A 23,744-nucleotide genomic window follows, 5' to 3' on the forward strand; every position below is an offset into this window, starting at 1 on the left:
ATTACCATGTAAACAAAATAATTCTAAACTAATAAATGATAAAGAAACTGAATAGTGATAACATATGATAACATGTTACAAATCAACAAATCTTACACTCATTTGAGGTCTGTGTCCGTACACAAAGGCGTTTGGAAAATAGCATTATTCGTGAACTCCGACATCTGCAAGCCTGACTGAGTAGTATCTTCTTGCTGCGATTTCTCATCGCTAGTCACAGATTACAAAGCTTTCAAGGACAGAGCTTAGTCGTTATTAACATGCAGCTCACAGGTTAAAAATGGAACGTTACGAATTGTTGAATTGGCAAGTCCTCAAGCTGTACCACTTGGCAAGACTTGCTATGTTGCTCATTGCCTATTTCACAACTGGAAGCACGCGCAGACACGGGATGCCTCATCACCAGGGGTTTAGAATCACAATATCAGCAGTGAAAGTTGTTTAGATTTTTGAAAGCCATCCGAGATCAGCTTCTTTTCGTTTGTTCAACGCCGCACTCAGCTGTATTCCAGATTCCAGCGATATGACGGCGCTCTGTAAACAATCGAGTCCCGACTGCATGACCTTCGGTCTACCCACTGTCAGACCTTTATGTTAGTATTAAGGAGCAATAGTGCTAACTTATGCATGTTGTTTAACGCCGCACCTCGCAATATACCAGTTACATAATGTCCAGTGAGTGACATCATGAGCATCATATACATGATCTACACAGATGGGAACCACGTCAGCAAGCCTGACCACCCGGTAACATTAGTCGCCTTTTGCCACAGACACGCTGCATTTAATTCTAACCTTGTTCTTCTCGAGCGCGAACTGATCAAATATAAGTTACGCCATATATGATGGGCGGTATTAGTGATAAAGACCGTCTGGGATATATGCAAATCACCTTAATCATAAATATACCACGCAAAAAACCACTATGTGCATACAAATATGTATAACTGCATACGTTGTCATAGTATGTTGTGACTGTCACAATTTGTTGTCTTCCCATTGTGTTCTGTGGAACATATATTACAGTGTTGTTACATAGTCGTACTATTATGTTTCAAATGATATAACTATTACACATTATCACGTGAAAAAGATGCGGTCGTTTACAGCGACTACAATGTGGTGCATGTGTTACAGTTGATGGATATCGGGTTTGTGTTTAAAGAATGATACAATATCCCACATTTAAAAATATTTAATAATTGTGACCATCGCTACGCTTGGACAGCCCCTAACCCGGGTACACCTGGCAACAGCTGTTAACAGAGAACCCAGTACTGATACTGCACGATCTTGCTGCTGTCTGCTCCCGCCCACGCCGTGGATGATGTTGCTGTAGCCAACACACTGTTGGACCCCTACTGCTACTTACAGGCTGACTGGCCACCTCGTCCCTGGCAGGTGGCCCTTGTGTCAATACTGAGTTTTTCTTTTCGATTTCGAATCCTTACTTAACGTTCACTTTTGATGATTGGTTGGTTGGTTTGCTGTTTAACGCCGCACTCAGCAACATTCCAGCTATAAGACGGCGGTCTGTAAATAATCGAGTCTGGAACAGACAATCCCGTTATCAACAACATGAGCATCGGTCTACGTAATTGGAAACCGATGACATGTGTCAACCAAGTCAGGATTTTCGTTTGGGTGTGTGTGTGTGTGGTGTGTGTGTGTGTGTGCACCCCAATCCTCGGAACCCTGTGCATAAAACATGTAGTACATTTGGAACACTCTTTGCGCACTCCCCACCCCCCTGGATCCGCGCATGCTACCCTATCCCGCTATTCCCCTCTAACGACAAGCATGGGTTACTGAAGATCAGTTCTAACCAGGATCTTCACGGGTTCACTTTTGATGAAATAAAGTGTAGTATATGGAGTTAACTGATTCAGTAAGAGTTTGGTTATTCTGTCTCACAGTCTCTGAACCACATTATTTCGCCCTCCACACAGCCCTGCAGTGCAGAAGTCTTAAATGAAGTAAGTCTAGAATTCCTAATCTCACTGGGGGACCTTTTCAGTCTAAGTGCACTTAGGCTCAGTATTATTCTCAGTATAGCAGTGTAACGAATAATTCTGAGCCTAAGTGCACTTAGACTGGGAACCTTATTAGTTTAAAGGGGGTTATTTGTTCCTATCAAAGTTATATTATCCAGAGAATAAGCGCCAATCTAGAGTTTGGTAAATGTATTTTTAATGAAGCTTTTGTTTGTTGTTTAAACGCGGCAGCACTATATTCCAGTTATATGACGGCGGTCTGTAAACAAGCGAATGTTGACCAGTCAATCTAGCGACTGATATGATCACCGATCTCCCAGTTTGAATGCGATGACACGCATCAACTAATATAAGTCAGCGAGCCTAACCTCCCGTTTGTCGCCTCTTTCGAGAATCACGTGTTGGTTATGAACAATTCTAACCAGGATCTTCACGAGTTTTTCGAAGTAGCTAATCGGAGACGTAGAAGTGAGCTGTGTAAATCCTGAAGCGCACATCGATAGATTTTCTTACGGTCCGTAGACCCCTATAGCGCCAGTAAAACGGAACATACTATATATCCTCAGCCGCGTCAAGCATTAATGTTAGTTATATTAAATGGTGTTAATAAAGCCTTAGTTTTTATTAGTGGAGGAAAACATAGACTACCGTTCGTACTCCAGAGCATATAAAACAATCATTCCCGCCCTCCCCTTCCATTCTCAGCTCTATCAGCCAGACACACACACTCATGATGCTCAATGCTCGTTGGTTACCACTTAGAATGCTCTATTTTCCACCTTGTACGTAATATATTTTCAGAGTGGATGTATTTCTTTCTGAGATAGTGGCGAAGAACTTCCCAGGTCAACCCCATTCACGTTTAACTTCCTTTCAATATGGAATCGTCCATTGTGCTAGCTAGCTTACCTGCTAATTAAAGCGAATGGGCTAGCCTAGCAGGATCAGAGAAGTAGGTCACTTATACTCGTGGTGGCTAGTTGTTGTGGCTAGAAGATAGTAAGTTGAGTAAACGTTGTATCCGAGAGACCCATATTTCAGCAACAGCCCATCACATGGGTTCACCCGGTTCTATACACGTCCCTGTGTGTTCGCCATCATGACAGCCGCTAACCAGACGTGCTAAATTTAGCAGCCACATTGCGCGACTGCGACTAACGAATCAATGCTTGGTCAGCTAACGCGGCAGTCAGAAATCACCAACATGCTTCCTCGGACATACCCACCGGAGGCGGTGCGGACATATTTGAAGAGGATTCGTCTGGCCCAACAAACCGGTTTAAGCAACTTTGATGAAACTTTTGATACTGCTATTGCAAGGCTAATAAAATCTCATGCAGATGCGATCGGCTGTACAAGGGAGACAATCCTGTTTCCCCTGCTAGTAGCAGTTTCGGCTTGCATGGGTTCTGAGACGGATGTTAATATCGACACTGATTGGTCGGAAAAGCCGATTCTCTGGATTCTTGTGGCGGGGAGAAGAGGTGATAAGAAAACACCAGCACTGAAAAGGATAAAGTCTGCAATTTGTGGTTTGGAAAAAGAAATTCAAGCTTTATACAGGACCCAGAACTCCGAGATAAGTGACAGACATTACCCGAGGTTTGTGATAGACGAACATAATCTTCCACAGGCAGAGGAAAGTATAAAGATGACTCCAGGGGCCCACACTTTGGTAGGGATGTTCGATAACTTTGGAACCTTTCTAAGACAGCGATATCTGGAATCTAAATTCCTTGACCCTCAGCTTCTGTTGTCGATGTACGATTCATCTGTCAGCCTGTCTTCTGGAGCACACCTTGAAGATGCGCCGTCAAGTGTCTACTGTAGCTTTCTGGCCATGATAGAAGCTATAGATGCAGCGGCTCTAATGGAGATGTTTGATGCTGATGGCTTGTCTGATCGAGTTCTTGTCGTCTGCCCGAGGGACCATGGATGTCATTCAGAGCAGATGACGTCATCCTCTGTGGAAGCCCTGCCTCCAATTCAGCGCATTCTGTCCAGCATCAGGAACTACCACCAGGTGCAGACGGTGTCTTACGTCTTCACCGAGGATGGCCGGGCCACGTTTCAAAGGTTAGTCTGAGACAATATCAGATGATGACCATGTGATATATTAGGGCGGTTATCTTTACAAATTCAACAATGCTGGGGAAATTATTTTGTCGTCGGGTTCTACTTGAGATCGGTCACAAGATATATGTTCCTTGTACTTGAAAGTCTGCCCTACATGTTTATCTGCATGTGGGGCGACTACTCGTTAACTACAAGTAAGATTTCGGATAGAGTCATTGATACGTTCTGAGCCTCATATAGAAATATATGACAAAATCCCTTAAAATAAGGTATTATTCAACATCCTCCTCTTCCACGTAGATATTATCGCAGTTTACTAGAGGTCATTCTCTTCACTGTAGACAAGGTTGTCGATACGAACTTTCGAGGTCCTTCACCGTTTGGCGCTAGTTTTTAGCGATTTATTCATCTGAGTATGTTCGTATAAGGTGTAAATTACGTTGTTGCTATTTGAATACAAACAACAGTTTTAGAATTTGTCATCCCACATTAGATTTTAATAAAATAGTTACAATGAAATTTCAAGACAGGGACGCGTTCCTGTCAGCGGGGCTTACAGTGGGTGATTGAAGGATATTGGCCGCTCACAACGTGGCAGACTCTGGTTACCCAGACGTTTGTATAATAGTTTACAGGTAGTGTACCTAGACATTTTCATGTCATGTTCATCTTTAAGAATTTATTTTTCTTTAATTTACTGGATGAAATAGGTTCTTTTGATCGGTGCAATCGACGAATGACGTCTTAAAAGGACATATTTGTCAAATCATACAGTTTGCTCCTACGGGAATGTGTTCAAGCGGCCCTTTAAACAGTTTCACGTTCATCTGTAGACAGTTTTTAGGGAAGACAGTGTTCCCCTTAGGTTGCCTTTAATGGTCTTATAGTGTAACAATTCAGTGATGTCAAAGGATTGTCCCATTTAGATTCCTGTTTGAAAAATGTTTCTATACATTTCGGATGTTGTCTTGAGCATATATGAATAAACTTACACTCTCTAACATGCACTGATGTGTGTATAAGGCGTGCACGCCGGCAGCGTCTTTGACACACTATCTGTCAGTGTTGACAGACATCCAGTCATCTGTTGTTGGGACGACTAGGGTAGGAAGGGCCATCCTCCCACACTGTTGTACACATATGCTCATGGATGGTTTCTGGTGTTGGGACGACTAGGGTAGGAAGGGCCATCCTCCCACACTGTTGTACACATATGCTCATGGATGGTTTCTGTTGTTGGGACGACTAGGGTAGGAAGGGCCATCCTTCCACACTGTTGTACACATATGCTCATGGATGGTTTCTGTTGTTAGGACGACTAGGGTAGGAAGGGCCATCCTCCCACACTGTTGTACACATATGCTCATGGATGGTTTCTGTTGTTGGGACGACTAGGGTAGGAAGGGCCATCCTTCCACACTGTTGTACACATATGCTCATGGATGGTTTCTGTTGTTGGGACGACTAGGGTAGGAAGGGCCATCCTCCCACACTGTTGTACACATATGCTCATGGATGGTTTCTGTTGTTGGGACGACTAGGGTAGGAAGGGCCATCCTTCCACACTGTTGTACACATATGCTCATGGATGGTTTCTGGTGTTGGGACGACTAGGGTAGGAAGGGCCATCCTCCCACACTGTTGTACACATATGCTCATGGATGGTTTCTGTTGTTGGGACGACTAGGGTAGGAAGGGCCATCCTTCCACACTGTTGTACACATATGCTCATGGATGGTTTCTGTTGTTGGGACGACTAGGGTAGGAAGGGCCATCCTCTCCACACTGTTGTACACATATGCTCATGGATGGTTTCTGTTGTTGGGACGACTAGGGTAGGAAGGGCCATCCTCCCACACTGTTGTACACATATGCTCATGGATGGTTTCTGTTGTTGGGACGACTAGGGTAGGAAGGGCCATCCTCCCACACTGTTGTGTTGGGACATATGCTCATGGATGGTTTCTGTGTGTTGGGACGACTAGGGTAGGAAGGGCCATCCTCCCTCACTGTTGTACACATATGCTCATGGATGGTTTCTGTGTTGGGACGACTAGACCATCCTTCCACACTGTTGTACACATATGCTCATGGATGGTTTCTGTTGTTGGGACGACTAGGGTAGGAAGGGCCATCCTTCCACACTGTTGTTGTACATATGCTCATGGATGGTTTCTGTTGTTGGGACGACTAGGGTAGGAAGGGCCATCCTCCCACACTGTTGTACACATATGCTCATGGATGGTTTCTGGTGTTGGGACGACTAGGGTAGGAAGGGCCATCCTCCCACACTGTTGTACACATATGCTCATGGATGGTTTCTGTTGTTGGGACGACTAGAGTAGGAAGGGCCATCCTTCCACACTGTTGTACACATATGCTCATGGATGGTTTCTGGTGTTGGGACGACTAGGGTAGGAAGGGCCATCCTCCCACACTGTTGTACACATATGCTCATGGATGGTTTCTGTTGTTGGGACGACTAGGGTAGGAAGGGCCATCCTTCCACACTGTTGTACACATATGCTCATGGATGGTTTCTGGTGTTTCTCAAAGTACATCGTCACTGCACCTTCCTCACGCTTGTACATTTTCCAAAGGTCACTGGGGCGATTGGGTAGCCAAGTGGTCAAAGCGTCCCCTCTTCAAAGACCCGGGTTTGGTTCTCTTCATGGGTGCAATGTGTGAACCCCATTTCTGGTGTCCCCACCGTGATATTGCTGTAATATTGCTAAACACTATACTCACTCACTCACCAAAGGTCACAAATCGGTGCTTATTTTCATAACATAACGAGTAACACAACAGTCTCGGTGGTCTGTCACACGGACCCGGAAACAAACATATCCAAGAAAGCCCATCCAAGTCTAGATTATGTGGAAAGTCTAGATTTCCACTGTTTCAGGCTGAAAATGAAGAAAGTCTCAGGGCTCCTTTTCATTATTCAGAGCTCCAGATAAGATTTAGCTCATGTGGGTACTTTACCCACTGTATTTTTTTGGAGTGGGTATTATGAATGTTGAGTGGGTATTTCATTTTCCGTTACCCACTGCTTTCAAATATGTGCGTATTTCAGTCATTTTACTCACCTAAGTATTGCGTCATTGAGTAAGTTTACTAAGCAGGTATGTTCTGCCTTAACAACTTAAACATAATGGAAATGATTTCATAAAAAATCACTCATCCTAGGCTGACAGTACAACACTTGTCCTATACTAACAATACAACTTGATAGCAATCGATGTCTTTTTCATTACGCAAGCGATTTTTAAAAATATATTCCGTATGCATTTGTTTTAAACTTTTTGCGTATCTAACATTTTAATTGCGTAATTAGTACGCAACAATTATTTTTCAATGCGTAATTGGAAATTTTCTATGCGTATTTTACCCGGATACGCAGCTTATCTGGGCTTCTGCATTATATTTTATATTTTTGTATTTTAAACAGTTTTATATGTAAAATATGTTCATTTCAGAGACTATAGTAGTCTACAGTCTCGGTTTTTATGGCTATATCTCTATGGCATGAAGTAATGTCACAAATACAGAATTTCACAGTTGTACAATGTCCATGTAAGGCTCCGAACTTGTCAGAAACCATAAGTCTATAATCGACATCTATTGTGTCCATGTCCAACAATGTCAATGTGCAATAAGAACGGAAATATTAATGTTGAAGATGTAGAGCAGAGCTGGAGTTGTGGCAGAGTGGCTTCCTCTACGACGAGAGAAGACGAGGGGTGCTAGCTAAAGCTGCTGGTCAACTGGCCCGAATCTGTGCCGTGCTCACGGCACTCAAGAACGGACTGGACCTATCTGCACGTGGGTATGGCGCCCAGGTACTGCCATCCACGGTCATAACATCAGACACCGTTGACTCCGCGAGGCAGGTGAGAATATTGTGTCCAGCATACACCATTAGCTGTCGGGACGGTGGGGTAGCCCAGACCCGGGTTCGATTCCCCGAATGGGCAGAATGTGTGAAGCCCATTTCTGGTTTCCCTCCCTTGTTGGAATATTGCCAAAAACGGCGTAAAACTAAACTCACCCACTCAGTCAATCAATCAATCAGCTGTCCCGCACTGGGGAGTGGGTTTGTGTTTTTATTGAAGTATTTATTCCCCAAGGGTGACGACGTTTACAGCGTTGTTATAAGCACGAATATATGCTTTGTGGTGGTATACGTGGGACTGAGATATAGAAGCCTATAATCAGAGCGTATTTAATCGAACCCGCAAGCCTTAAGAACTAGAGGCCGCAACTCCGCACAGTAACACAATGTCCCCGTGTAACCGTAGCACCTTCTCCTTTTGAACAAAAATGATAAACAAAGGTACATACATGCAGCTTCGTGCACCATATTATTATATTATATATTTTTATATATTTGTATAGCGCCAGCTCAGCTGCTCAAAGGCGCTTTGTTTTTCCCTCGATCATTGGATGTCAGTCTCAAACGGCATATCGTATTATCAATCTAAACTCCCTGGGGATCATACTCTTGCAGCCACTAGGCGCACCGAGTTAATGTGGCTTTCCCATCCATTGTTAGTTTGAAGACACTGTGCATACCGTGATATTGTTTTCTGCCATTCCTTTATCTTACCTTCATATAAAATACTTTAATTTCATTGGTCAATGACGCTTTAACAAGTTTATATTAAACTCCTCCCAGGAGGGTGACAACTGGAAAAAATATGAAATTAAAGAATTTTATATGAAGGTAAGATAATATCTCGTGTTACTCCCCAAATGGGTACAATGTGTGAAGCCCATTTCTGGTGTCCCCCGCCGTGATATTGCTGGAATATTGCTAAACAGCGGCGTAAAACTAAACTCACTCTCGTGTTATTTTTCCGAAGCTATTAAAAGGTGTAACTGTGCTGTCTCAACTAGTTTCCTTATCACGTGTTTATAGGCCAACAGACGTTCTGGGAAAGGTGGAACTCTCAGCTTACCAATTAAGAGTCCGACAGTCTGAAACTGCGACTTGCCTAATTACGTTTCAGATAATCGCCTGAAGTTTGCCGGATTGATGTCCGATTTCGGTAATTCTGATTGGGTGCAGCGAATGTTGTTATGCGATGAAGCACTGTTATAGCTATAGTTTTGATGGTTTGTATATAATAAGTCTGTGATTGGCAGTGCAGTGCAAAATTAGCCTCAGCGTGTTACGGTGACACAGACCACCACGTGACATGTTTCTCATAACAACCCCGTCCCACCCTTTGGATATGACTGTTTGGGACCGTTCTTAATCTATGGCTGGGGGAGTGGGGTTTTTTTAATGAATTTAGTGTGTGTGTGTGTGTGTGTGTGTGTGTGTGTGTGAGGGGGAGTTCATTTTGTTAGGGGGCACAAATTATGTTCACGTGTACTAGGGGGTCATCAAATTTGTATGCTTAATAATTATGGGAAGGGAGGGGGTTCAATGATTTTGTACATGACATACGGGGTGTGGGTGGGTGGGCCTTACTTTGTTCATTAATTTAGGGGAGGGGTCATTCACATTGTGCATGCTTTTCCTTAAAAATCATCATCATCATCCCCCGACGCCAAACAAACACACACACACGCACACACGCACACACGCACACCAGCCATAAATTATGAACGGTTCCTTAGTCCACCATCTATAATTGCTTCCATAATGGTTGTTACCAAATTTTGTTACCTCCGATATGTTTCGTCAACTGAACTCAAAGAATCCTTTTTGTTGTGTTGGTGAATTTTATTCGAATAGATCTCTTAAACTCTCATTAGTCGAGTTTCATAAGGTTGGCTATCTCCGGTGAGTTGTACGATCTTATCACAGACATAGGGTTTATTTTTGAATTGTTCTGCTCCAAAATACATGTAGGACCAAGTTCTACATGACAGCCTGTGAATGTTGTTCAGAGCCTTGATAAGCAGTACTGCAGCTACGTCCAACAAATATAATGTACCCTGCAGAGAGCAGGCGAACGAGTAACTGATATCATCATCAACAATCCACATCCTCGGTGTGGCGACACCAACCAGTCAATCCCAAAACCTCGGATCTCGATCCCGGCTTGTGCGACAAGCTTGATGTACTGGGAACCTATTCAGTTTGGCAATACAAAACAGCAGGGACTTATGGGTATGTTTCCTTTCAGATCCTGATGTATCTGATCAACCAGAAGATGTCGTTCCTACCCAACGAGGAAAGCCTGGGCGAGGACAACACGTGGGAGGACATGCAGGATAGGAACGACGTCAGCCACGACACTTCCTTCATCGACGGCCCGCCTCAAGTAGGCCACAAGCACGTGCAAGAGACGATCTTCATGCCCCAGGTGGGGAGAGTGGGGCGATGGACGGAGGAGGGACTGTCGATCACACCAGGAAGGGGTCAGTCAGGAAAAAAGTCGAATATGGATTTTCAGACATCAACTTACTCCAAAGCGCAAGAAACATCTTCCGGTGGCTCTGTGTACATGTCAAGTGGCGATTCCAGATCGCCGTGGATGGTACATTCCTCAACAGAAAACGAGCAACATGCTGTTGATATTGTCCGATGCAAGCGACCGCGACACGATGATGGAGACAGAGGTAAGGTACTTGGAGCAGTTAGGGAGCAGCACAAGGTTCACAAGGAGGTGGCCGTTATTACCGTTGACGACGAGGGCAGCGGTGACGGTGACAACCTGGAGGAGGGTACAGACAGTGCTGTCATACATATCAATGCGTCAGTCACTAACATGCCCCAGGGCAACGAACCCTGGAGTATACAGATTCCTATCGAGGAGGACGCAGACCTTCACAATCAAGGGTTAGACCAAAAGAGCCCTAAATCTGGACTAACGCCTAGCTGTTTCCGATCGTTTAGGACGTCAGTGAATATGTTTCAGCTGACAGATGAACAGTTGTTAGTCCTCTGTGCTCACAAGATCAAGAAGCTTCTTTTACTCCCAGGTATGATAGCTTCTGCTGCGAGTATATGTCAGAAAAGACTCTTCCCACCCGTCCCGAGGGAGCTGAGGATCGAACACCCTCGCACCACACACCCAGTATGGGGAGCTCTGGCGTTTCTCAAGCGACTGGTGGGGCTGGGTCTTGGGGAGTTAGTTCATGCGCTGTACCGGATGCAGTCCATCCACTTCCGGAAGATACGACTTGAACACATGACCCGGGAGGCCAGGGACTTGTTGAAGACGGTGGGGGTGGATGAGGAGGAGTATGAGAGGTCGTACCCGAAGTTTGACGACAGTCATCTCACGTCATTTGTGCTTATTAGTGACACAGACAGAGCCATTAGACAGAGGTTAAGGGCAGACGGGCAGACTATAAACCACTCAGCGCTTGTTGGTTGCCATGGTAACTCACAGTCACATGATTCATAAACGATTTACGTATGAGTGAGTGAGTGAGCGAGTAAGGAATGAGTGTTTGAGTGTAACCCCGCTTTAAGCAATATTTTAGCAGTATCCCAGCAGGGGACACCAGAGCAGGACTAAACTACAGACGACCCCACCTATAAGGAATGTGGGTCATCTTGTTGTTGGTATGTGTGTGGCTAGTTTGCTACTTTGGTCTGGGCGGGCCTATACGGAATGTGTGGCGAAAGGTGGGTGGATGTGGGTATATGTTGGGAGCCTGGTAGACGATGTAGATCTCTAACTGAAAGCAAATCTGCATTGTCGATCACATAAAAACATTGATACTTATTGAAATCATTGCTTTAAGATTTACATTCATTGATGGTGTTAGTAGAGCTCTGTATGGAACATTTGCTTGAATAAAACAGATTGAAATACTTGTACTTGATGTGTCAGCCATGGGTAGCAACTGGTGGGTGTGTTTCTCAACAGCTGTGTTCAGACATTGATTTTCAAATATACACAAAGAACTTATTTAAACACCACCTGTACTTTTGCAATGATAGGTTTTCAACAGGTACATGGTGACCATGATGGAAAAACCTGAGTTTTTCTGACCCGTATGATCCTTGACCCATAAATAACGACCAAATGATTGGAATCCATGTTGAATTTATGATGACAATTGCTCATTTTTTTTTTTTAAAAACATGTCTGTACAAGTATGGCCTTGGAATGTTTAATGTTGAATTTTTTTGTGAATGTGAACATTCAAAATGTCATTTTATATGTTTTACACGAGTCAAGGTCAATACCGAGTGTAAACTCCATGTGACTGTATGACAGACAGCACTCTCCTCCTCATACCCCCTGTCAGACTCCTGATCCTGATAAGGGGCAGTCTATGCCATTCCTCATGTACAGCAGCTTCCAATTGGCCCAGGTTCTGTACAGGAGGATCCCTTTGTTGCACACGACAACCAAACATGTTCCAGATATGATCCAAAGGGTTAAGATTGGGCTCATTCTATCGTGAGATATGTCAGGGGGTGCTTAACTAAGTCCTGGGGAAATCTAGACTTGCTTCATTTGGGGCTTTAGCAAATTTGCAGAAAGTCCTGGAAGCAGGTGTTGTGTGGGATGAGCAGACACATACAACCAGACAGGTCAACCATGGGGAAACAACAACAGATATTCATGTTTTTAAGATGTTTTATTAAGAATCTTGATACATCTTTCTATTAACCAGATCATAGATATTTCACTTAAACTAGTCAGAACTTGAACATCCATAGTTTTGTGAATAACTGGTAGAAAAATAGTATGAGACAATATACTATGTAAACAGGTACCATGAAAATGGTATATTGCCATGTATAACATTCTCTACAGTGATTGGTTAGGCTGTACCAAGATAGCCACCAGTTACCATCACTATAATTGAGGCCAAGACCAGTGTCTCTCCTTACTGTCTGCTATTCTTACAGCTGTAGCTTCTGTCACACTTATACAAGGAAATATACACACAGCCTCATAATCAACAGGAATGTTTGTGGCAGAAAAATATTGATTGCCGATGTGACTAAAAATCTTACCAGGAATGTCCATAATAAACACCGTCAGTTGCTGGGGCAGCACATTTCTCTTGGTATATCGCATCAACTCTGGCATTTAGTCATTTTTTATGTTTTGGATATTGGCTGCCAAAATACATAACAAGACTCTTAGCCTGACTTTACAATGAAACCTTACCTTACTCTATGTAATACTTGGGAAAGACTTGACAAGATCTCCACGTATTACCTATCTGAACCTAAATATGATTTATATCTTGTTGTCGTGTCCTTTCTGCAGGTCCACATTCAGTATAACAATTTCGTGATAGTTTCTTGGCATGGTCAACGTGCCCTGGTCAAAACAGGATCAAATTTAAAATTATGATGCACAGTAAATACCATTAGCATCCTAGTTAGGCCATGATAACCCTGTGACATTTGCAAAAATGTTAATATCATAAACAGCAACAGAAGAATTAGCCAGAGATACATCCAGATTCCAAGCTGGAGATTCTCTGATTGCGGTCAGAATCAGAGTTGTCTCCCCTTGTTCTGGAGTTCTTCCCATTATTGGGAGATACTTTCACAAGCTGAACCCGACCACACCCAACAGAGCCCTGCCTGCTCAACACAGCAGTCCTTCAGTAGTTCCAACCTGAGACCATTATTACAGGGTCTCTGTTTTCACATACTTTGTTGGCACGACATGAGGAACCAGGACAGGAGACAGGGTATTTGTCACGATGTAATACACATGGTTGCTCAGAAGCGACTAATATAGGAGTGAACACTCTAGGGTGTGTAAACAGACGCAAGCCTTTCCTTGTCCTGGGGCATCTTAACCATTAATATGTACATGTATGGAGTAGAATTTCTGAAGCCCACCACTTCCAGCTGATGTATCATATATTGAGGTCCAGTGTCTTCCAGCTGTGTTTGACCTGGAGTACGATTTGCTATTCTTCTCACATATGATAACCTGACAACAACTGCACACCTTCAATACCAATGAGGAGGACTCAATATGGGGCATCAATTCAGGGCCAAAACAGGACTGTAATAATGATTTAGATTATATTCAGCTTAACCACCAGCAAGCATTCATTACATTTTTGTTTTCATGAGACCTTGTATCATTATAGATACCTCTTGCTCAACAGTATAATGTAGATCATCACTGTGAAGTTGTTCTTCATGGCAGGTAGACACATACAACCATTAGAAACATAACATTCTGTGACGCTGGAAACATATAAGTGATGGTTGAAATATTTTCATCAAAAGCAGCATAAAGCGATATGTTTGTGGAAATAAATATTGTGAATAGTTATACAAGATGCTGGTTATAAAAAGTAGATACAGTAATAAAATGGTGCTTGTTCCGTCAAGCAGCTAGATGGAGAATATTACAAAATATCATGTTAGTTTTTCTCCAACCCTTATGCTACAATAATTATTATTTGAACATATAAAAATAAAAGCATCGATGGACATCACTTGCATGCATATCAACAAAATATGTATCACAGATAATAACTTCTCACATATCTCTCAAGACACAACCTGCAAGACAGACATATTGATAGTAAAACAAGAGGAACACTATTGCATTGTGGGTACAATTGCAACATCAACAGACATATTGCAACAACAAAAAACTACATACAGACTAGGCTCTATATTACATGAAACCTCCATGTGTTTTTGAATAGTTAGATTTACTAAAGGGAGATAACTCTAATGAATTATTTCCTTACTGAAGGGATGCAGCACACTTGTTGATTTCAAAGGCAAACATTGCGAAGTAAGGTTTTAACTTTACTTTTACACTGGATACAGCGGAACTTGAGTAATACATACTACAGGTATGACATATTGCTGATGAACCTTAAAACAATGTTGCCTCCCGAGCTACAAATCCTGTGTGAGTGATAGCAGATGTGGATGCACAGTATGGAGAAAGTGGACGGAACGATGAAGCCTGCAGCGGCACAGAAGCAATAGCTTAAAGGATAATGTCTGCAGGTGACAGTTGAGTGACCAGACATTGTTCCCTCAAAACCACAGGATTGACGGTTGAAATATGATACAAAATTGCCAAATAATTATTTTAGTTAGTTTATTGGGACTGCTTGGGTAAGAATATGAACAAAAGAAAGTGGTTGTTTGAAAGCATCTTGTAAAGATGGAGTAACTTCTCTCCATTGTTACATATATTTCACATGAACAAAAACGAAACATGGTTCTAGATAAATATACACAAGCACTGATGCCGGACTGATACTGTGTAAGTTTCAGTAAAAAAATAAAAAAAGAACAACTCTTAAAATGTTTTCAAAGAATTTGGACAGATTAGAAAAAATGATGTAACTACAAAATGGAAACAAAATCCATTGTTAATAATTTTAATCAGTAATTGATACCAGCAAAGTTTAGGCTTTGACAAAATGGAGAATTAATGCATTTCAAACAAAAAGTGTGAGATGATTTCAGTGACAAGTCATTGGAGTAAATATATAATCCAGGCAGGTTGGTGAATGAATTGTTTTGGATGAAATGCCTGGGAAATATCAAAGTTGCTGTCTCGTGATGACCTATGAGGTCAAAGGTCTCATGGATGTCACACTCAGTCGTTGGGTCTCCTTGAAGTCTGTGTGTCCTATCACCATCTCACTGAAACACAGGAAAGGTACAAACTATCATTGATCAACAAACTGCCTGTCTGGCTGGTCGTCTTCCTGTCAGAGTAAAGTAGGTTGATCCTCAGTGCACACGTCCCGTTACTGATGTCTGATGGGATTCACCTGTTAATCTTCACACACTCACATGTCATCAGTATATATTTGTATCTTGTTTACTAGTGACGATTAAGTAATCGTAATGGAAAGTGAGTGAGTATGGTTTTACGCCGCTTTTAGCAATATTCCAGCAATATCACGGCGGGGGACACCAGAAATTGGCTTCACACCTTGCATAATGGAAAGAGCCGGTGAGAAATCTTCAGGCTTAAAGTAATGCAAGTTACAAGTAACCAATGTAGTGAAAACTTCAGGCTTAAAGTAATGCAAGTTACAAGTAACCAATGTAGTGAAAACTTCAGGCTTAAAGTAATGCAAGTTACAAGTAACCAATGTAGTGAAAACTTCAGGCTTAAAGTAATGCAAGTTACGAGCATCCAATGTAGTGAAAACTTGAGGCATAGAGTAATGCAAGTTACAAGTAACCAATGTAGTGAAAACTTCAGGCATAATGCAAGTTACATGTCTCATGGTGTACAGTACACCTTGTGTGTGTCTGAATGGACAGTCACAGTGACTGGTGCATGTTGTGGGTACTGTATGAACCTTGCTTGTTCCTGAGTGTAAAGGTATTTACCCCCAAATGGGAGCACTTAGTACCAAGCACTATCACTTACCAGATCAAATCATCTTAACAGAGGTTGTTTAAAAATTACATTGAATATCAAAATGTACAAAGCTGATAATTGATTGGTTCAAGATCCGATGCAACATCTACTTTGATTGGTTAGTCAAAGTTACCCAGGGTTCACCTGACATGACTCTGATTGGAAGGTATGCCAGATTTTGACAATTATGTCAGAATAACTGACTGACTGACTGACTGAGTTTAGTTTTACGCCGCTTTTAGCAATATTCCAGCAATATTGCGGCGGGGGACACCAGAAATGGGCTTAACACATTGTGCCCATGTGGGGAATCGAACCCAGGTCTTCGGCGTGACGAGCCAACGCTTTAACCACTAGGCTACCCCACCGCCCCATCAGAATAACAGGTGTGTTTGTTATGAGATTGTACAATAATAAACATATGACAGAGACTACACCAACTAGCTCAACATGAAAGATCTTGTGTAAGTGAAGACATAACTGTTTTCAGAGAGCATTTGTTGTACACTGTAAACAAGGACGAGTTTTCCCATTGAAGCAGCAGTAAAATCTTTTTCAATTCCCACCTTACCCCAACAGGAGTGAGACTGTTTCTCAGACCACTTTAATCAGCAATTGTAGTTTGAGTTCAACCAACAATAGAATCAAACATTGTACTTTTCGGGTGCATAGACTTTGATTATGACTAAACACATTAATCCACCTACTCTCAAAAGTGAAGTGGTTATAATGATTCAAAATTTCATTTAAAGAATTTATTGATGAAAGGTGTATTGACAAATTTTTACCTTTCACCTTGATTGGCCTTTGTTTTTATAGCACAAATACTGATTATTGACTGTATGATTCATATGTATAGAATAGAGATTACTAAACGATTGTCTGTCAGATACCATTTAAGTTACAACTCGCTTTCGCTTGTTAAATACGTTTTGAAACAACTCGTAAGATAAATGGTATCTGACAGACACGAGTACAGTAACCTGTTTCTTACACACCATAAAATCGCACCATTTTATGGTCGAATAGATTCAAATTTCATATTTTCCCATCGTAATACACAACACAACGTTTTATGAATGAGTGACATCACTTGGCTTCCTAATCACTACTCATCCCCATGGTGACCCTCCACAAAAACCTTCTGCCATATCTTAGCATCATCAAGGCAATAGTGATAATGAAAACTATATAAGATCACAGAAAATTAATTAAACCCTCTAAAACGATGATGTTACCATGCAAATGTGCATGATTTTAATTCATGCAAGTGTAAAATATTTGAGCGTGTGACGTCATCGTTATCGCTTGGTGGTTGTCGTCATCAGAAGATTGTTTTGGATATCTCTGAACATTGGGGATCTGTATTTGTGTACCAGTTTACGTTCAATGTTCTCCCATCGACCGGAGCCAAAACTATTGAGTGTGTGTAATTAGGTGCACCCAGTGTGCTTGAATGTGACATTGCTGAGGTTACGTTCACTGTCAATGGGGGACTACTGTTCTTTGCCACATCCTCCTCGTTTTCCCGAGCCAGAAACTGCCACTTGGAATGTAATGGAATTTATGGAGTTTTCAGTATGAAATGTGAGTTGATTACATCCTGTATGTTATCAAGACACAAACTTTGCATTATCATGCGTCGGAGGAATATCTGGAGCAATGACTTATGTGTAGATCAACCGTTCCTGTACATGTTCGATTGAATAGAAAGGACGTGTGCAGCCATTTGCACTCATGAAGCCTTGCAAAACGTTCCATGTTGTACATTGTTTCAACGAGTGTGTTTTGATTCTGATTGTCATGAGTGAATTTGATAACATTGGAATCACATAGTATCTCGGAGCTGGAAGTGGGTCTTCATCATGTTTATCAATGAAAAATGTAATCTTCATCAATGCATCAAAGAAACAATGAGGCAAATCGATCTCACAATGGACAGGCACTGACGTTATCGTGTCAGGTATTTTTGCAAGACGACACATGACACTTGTCGCATCTCTCCAATGTTGTACATTTTGAATATTCGAAGGGAATCCCGGGCTTTATCTCTAACGGTGATTTTCACATAATTGTTTACATAGGTATCACTGATTGTTCGAGCCATTTTGAATTCATGACTAGAAATTTTAATAAAAGGAATTAGAAAATAAATAGATTTGTGTTATATTTATTCTACTTGTGACTCATTGTATAAATACCTGTTTATGTTGCAATCGCGAAAATAACAGGTAGGTGTAAAGGGGTATCTTTTGCATGAGTAACAGGTTTCTGTTCGATTGAAGCATGAGTAACTTATCAATGAATTTTAATCAGGAAAGTAGTCCGTCATAACCTGACCCTAGGTCATCACCATGGCCAATCACGGGATTAGAAATCGATCTCGCACATATGTGTGATACCAGTTTTCTCACATGGGTTTCTCACCCACGGGTGTGTAAGAATGACGCTTCTTCTGTGCACATGTCAGTTAAATGATTTGTATACATAAGCAACATGACCCCCTGCCAACATTATGTCAGTATTCTTGGTGACATCCACAATTGTATCTCAATTGTTTCAGGACAGTCCCTGCGAAGAAGTCATTGGGTACTGATAGAATAAAAAAAACCATATTTCTCTTTGCTGATCCCCTCCCCAATATTTCTGTGTACCCCCTCCCCACCAGCCATGTGCCTTCCTGTCCCTCCCCCCCCACACAGTGTGGAAAACATGTTCCTCACAACATTCTCCCCCATACCTGTAGTTGATTTCTCCATCTCCATCCTTGTCCAGTTCCTCAATCAGTGATGCTATTTCTTCCTCCGTCAAATTAATACCAGTTTCCTGGAAAATAGTATATTCAACAATTAATATTGAACTCATGAGGGTTTCAAAGCCAACTTATTTCAAGATAAGATTATATTATCTAAATACAGCCTTAATTATAAACAATGAAGCAAAACAGTTGTTAGGAAAACTGAACACTTATATCAGAATGTTAGAATGTTACGACATCTATGACATGCTTGCAGAATATACATTTGTTGATCAGGGTGCTTGCTGACATCGGGACATGAAGATGTGATGAATATTTCTTGCAGCCAAAATTCCTATTTTTGATTGTGTCATGCTATTACTTCAACAAAATAAGCCAACTGGGCAATACATCCAGATAAAACATGAAGTTTGGCTGTGAAGCTGTGCAGTGAGCGAGTATTATTATAATGCTGCTTGTATCATTATTCCATCCCGCCTGGGGACACCATGAAACAGTTTCATACATGTACCCATGTAGTCAGCCAAGGCTCCTCGATCCCAAATGCCTGTTGTTGAACATGTAATCTATAACCAGCTGTGCATGGACACACATGGATTTATTTGCAGAGTCTAACTGAAAGGATCAGATGTTCTCAATAATTGTCAAATTTATTTATGCAGGGCTAAGGAAGCTTATAGTTAAAGTTGAAGTGATTCACACATTTGTTTTGATAACAACATTTACACAAAAACTCATTGCTATAGACTTATCTGACCCGTAAATAATTAATATACTCCAACATGGTTAGATTTCTATGTCAGTCTCCAACTTCTTCTATATTGTGAACCATTTATCACTTTGATATTTCTAATACCCATTAGAAATATTTCAGTGATAATAAAGAGAAAAATAAGACACTGCTTCATGATGATATTTTCCTTAAGTTAAAACACAATATGATAATCATAACACTCTAGATGCACAACCTTTCTCAGTGGAAGAAGTTACTTCATGCAACAATTTTCAAATGTTATCCGAGATCTGATTGGTCAGTTGATATCGCTAACACCAATTCATCAGTACACACAAGCCTCCACCAAGATATGCAAGCCTCCACCAAGAGAATTAATTGTATGGGCAGCAATGCAGCAGAGAAACAGAGGTGGCACCAACAGGTGGCACTGTGTTCACACTAAAAACCAAGCAACACTGGGATGACTAGAGGTCCTTCACAATGTCAAGATGGACAGCAACAACTCACACTTTCCATTTTGGTTTTACACAATTCCAATTAATTTTAACCCAAATTTATAGGTAACATTCAGCACCAAAAGCCAATTGCTGTGTTGAAAATAGGAGAAATACGGATATTAATTTTGTTTTTTCAAAATAGAAATGAATTGGTCTGGCTTCACATGCACGTGTAAGTCCATGACAACACCCAGAGAGTAGACAGATAGTATTAGAGGTTTAAACACATTACTTCAATTGTGTTCAGTCAAAATCATGAATGAATTAATGATATGAATAATATGATTTTCGTTCCCTTAAATATTTGATAAGATCTGATTGTTGAAACAGTGAATGACTGTAAGACTACATCAGCCCAAAGGTCATAAAGCAAACAGATTTTATGGTCTTCTGCTGTCAAAGTTCACGGTTGGACTTTGTGAGAGATTTGAGAGTGCTTATTAGGGTGACTACAGTAAGGATATAACACTGAAAGCAGGTGGGACGCCACAAAGACAAACACAACAGATATAAACATATGAAAAACCTGAACATTCTTTATAAAATATGATTTATATACATATATATCAGTTTATCCTTCATAATAGGCATCAGGCATTTAAGTTGCACATTGCTTTTCAATATCATCAAAATTACAAATGACAAGTTCCATCAGGAAATATTGACTAGTTTGTTACTACAGTCATGGAAGTTAGTCGACAACAATGATACAACTATTTGTTTGGGTTTATACAATCCCAGCAAATAGTCAGGGACATGAAGAGGATATTCAGGGTGTGGGTGCATGGTGTTGAAGGCCAGTCAGCAATATTCCACCTATGTCTGCCCGTATATAGTCAGGATATCCTAACCCAAGTCAGCCATTGTAACCATCCAATCCTCATTTAATCAGCTGGTACAGTGACCCAGGTGAGATGGACCTGCTGCCAGAGACCCTGTGGGTACACAAGACGAGTGAGCGAGTATGGTTTTATGCCGCTTTTAGTAATATTCCAGCAATATCATGGTGCAAGACACCAGAAATGGCCTTCACACATTGTACCCATGTGGGGGAATCGAACCCAGGTCTTCAGCATGACAAGCAAATGCTTAACCACTAGGCTACCCACAAGAGGAGGATACAACTCTCAACACTACAGGGCTGTGCCCCGCTGCAACATAGTGTGGTTATAACACAGGCTGGACATAGACAATATTAAGAGTTCAGTGGTACACAAAAGCAAAGTCTCCACACGGGCAAACCAGGGTTACCTTCTGGAATTTCTAGTGAAATAAACAAATAAACAACAGAATATAGACAACAAGGATGTAAATAATCAGATTTGAAGGAAGTTCATCAAAGTGAAGTTGGGATAGGTAACACAGTATTTACCCATTTTACGAGCTGCTTGTCGAATGTGAATAAAGTTGGTTGAAAACATGTCATGGTTCAAACTATATCAGATAAGATGCTACAGCTTCTGTATATAGATAGTGTATGTAATGTTACTATTGTTGTGGAGACAACACAGACACCCGTCATACACAGTGAGGTGGATACAGACAATATCTGACCATCTGTGGCTGATACATGCAGCATGCAGATTCACATCTCAGGCAGCAGACAAATTTTTCAGTTCAACACCTAATGATTTGTACCTTATATTTTCTTTGTTATGATTATCTGATCAAACTTTGTATTAAGTACATTGTACAATGGTATTTTGCAAAACATACATTAGAGTTTTCATTCCAGAAAGCAATGTTAGCACTAAAACAAGTGTCAAGTCCAAACTTTAACATAGACTTCTAATAATCATGAAACTTGAATCACTTCATGTCATGGGTCCCTGAGGCAAATCCTGTCCGTAGAATTAGAACTAAACCCCTAAAATCCAGATCACCATCCCTACCCCTACATTACCTGCAACCCACCCCTCCTCCCAAGTCCACTACCCTTCCCCTCCTACCTACCCCTACACCTGTCCAGCTTCCCTCCTATCTTCCCCTACACCTGTCCAGCTTCCCCTCCTATCTACCCCTTCCCCTCCTATCTTCCCCTACACCTGTCCAGCTTCCCCTCCTATCTTCCCCTACACCTGTCCAGCTTCCCTCCTATCTTCCCCTTTACACCTGTCCAGCTTCTCCTCCTATCTTCCCCCTACACCTGTCCACCCTTCCTCTCCTATCTTCCCCCTACACCTGTCCACACTTCCCCTCCTATCTACCCCCTTCCCTCCTATCTTCCCCTACACCTGTCCAGCTTCCCTCCTATCTTCCCCCTACACCTGTCCAGCTTCCTCCTATCTTCCCCTGCACCTGTCCAGCTTCCTCCTCCTCTTCCCCTACACCTGTCCACCCTTGCCCTCCTATCTTCCCCTACACCTGTCCAGCTTCCCTCCTATCTGTCCCCTTCCCTCCTATCTACCTCTACACCACCCTGTCCAGCTTCCCCCTACCTACCCCACCTTCCCTCCTACTCTACCCCTCCACCCCTCCCCTCCTACCTGTCCAGCTTCCCCTCCTATCTACCCCTACACACCTGTCCAGCTTCCCTCCTTTCTTCACCCTGTCCAGCTTCCCTCCCTATCTACCCCCTTCCCCTCCTACCTACCCATACACCTGTCCAGCTTCCCTCCTATCTACCCCCTTCCCCTCCTATCTTATCTCCCTACACCTGTCCACCCTTCCCTCCTATCTTCCTCTACACCTGTCCACCTGTCCTTCCTTCTCCCTGTCCACCCTTCCCTCCTATCTTCCCCCTACACCTGTCCAGCTTCCCCTCCTATCTACCCCCTACACCTGTCCACCCTTCCCTCCTATCTTCCTCTACACCTGTCCACACTTCCCTCCTATCTACCCCCTACACCTGTCCAGCTTCCCTCCTATCTCCTCCTTCCCCTACACCTGTCCAGCTTCCCTCCCATCTACCCCTTCCCCTCCTGTCTACCTCTACACCCGTCCAGCTTCCCTCCTATCTACCCCTACACCTGTCCACCCTTCCCTCCTTCCCACCCCTACACTTGTCCAGCTTTCCCTCCTATCTACCCCAATACCTGTCCAGCTTCCCCTCCTATTTACCCCCCTATACCTGTCCACCCTTCCCTCCTACCCACCCCCTACACCTGTCCACCCTTCCCCTCCTATCTTCCCCCTACACCTGTCCACCCCTTCCCCTCCTATCTACCCCTACACCTGTCCACCCTTCCCCTCCTATCTACCCCTACACCTGTCCACCCTTGCCCTCCTATCTTCCCCTACACCTGTCCACCCTTCCCCTCCTATCTACCCCTACACCTGTCCACCTTCCCCTCCCATCTACCCCTACAACTGTCCACCCTTTCCCTCCTATCTTCCCTACACCCAAGCAACCCTTCTGTCCACCGTGTGTTCCAGAGC

At 42.4% G+C, this 23,744-nt stretch overlaps 2 protein-coding genes across 7 annotated transcripts in view; one reads left to right on the forward strand and one right to left on the reverse strand.

Moving 5' to 3' along the window:
* Positions 1-2,909: 2,909 nt before the first annotated feature.
* On the forward strand, positions 2,910-11,850 carry LOC124286976. The gene is made up of 3 exons (XM_046723434.1): positions 2,910-4,070; positions 7,753-7,963; positions 10,211-11,850. Exons 1-3 carry the CDS (start codon positions 3,160-3,162, stop codon positions 11,435-11,437), a joined length of 2,349 nt encoding a protein of 782 aa, XP_046579390.1. The 5' UTR covers positions 2,910-3,159; the 3' UTR covers positions 11,438-11,850.
* Positions 11,851-12,611: 761 nt separating this feature from the next.
* The window catches only part of LOC124286970 (leucine-rich repeat-containing protein 74B-like), a 72,042-nt gene continuing 60,909 nt past the window's right edge, over positions 12,612-23,744 (reverse strand). For 4 of the 6 annotated variants that reach the window (XM_046723425.1, XM_046723427.1, XM_046723430.1 and 1 more), the window contains 3 exons: positions 21,618-21,629; positions 19,116-19,201; positions 12,612-15,642 (listed from right to left, as the gene is read on the reverse strand). In XM_046723425.1, coding sequence (XP_046579381.1) covers positions 15,564-15,642; positions 19,116-19,201; positions 21,618-21,629 — 177 coding nt within the window. In that variant the 3' untranslated portion in view covers positions 12,612-15,563. Of the gene's footprint in view, positions 15,643-19,115; positions 19,202-21,617; positions 21,630-21,738; positions 21,751-23,744 lie in introns of all 6 variants that reach the window. The other 2 variants (XM_046723426.1, XM_046723428.1) reach the window with 2 other exon arrangements.

The sequence above is a fragment of the Haliotis rubra genome, unplaced genomic scaffold (assembly GCF_003918875.1).
Source record: "Haliotis rubra isolate DU_JTF1 unplaced genomic scaffold, ASM391887v1 Scf397, whole genome shotgun sequence".
NCBI lineage: Eukaryota > Metazoa > Mollusca > Gastropoda > Lepetellida > Haliotidae > Haliotis > Haliotis rubra.

Bases quoted from the DNA above. Each gene is read 5' to 3' on its own strand.
- LOC124286976 (XM_046723434.1), top strand. From the start codon at position 3,160: ATGCTTGGTCAGCTAACGCGGCAGTCAGAAATCACCAACATGCTTCCT. The intron at 4,071-7,752 runs GTTAGTCTGAGA...TTAATGTTGAAG, and splicing joins GGCCGGGCCACGTTTCAAAG to ATGTAGAGCAGAGCTGGAGT. The intron at 7,964-10,210 runs GTGAGAATATTG...GTTTCCTTTCAG, and splicing joins CCGTTGACTCCGCGAGGCAG to ATCCTGATGTATCTGATCAA.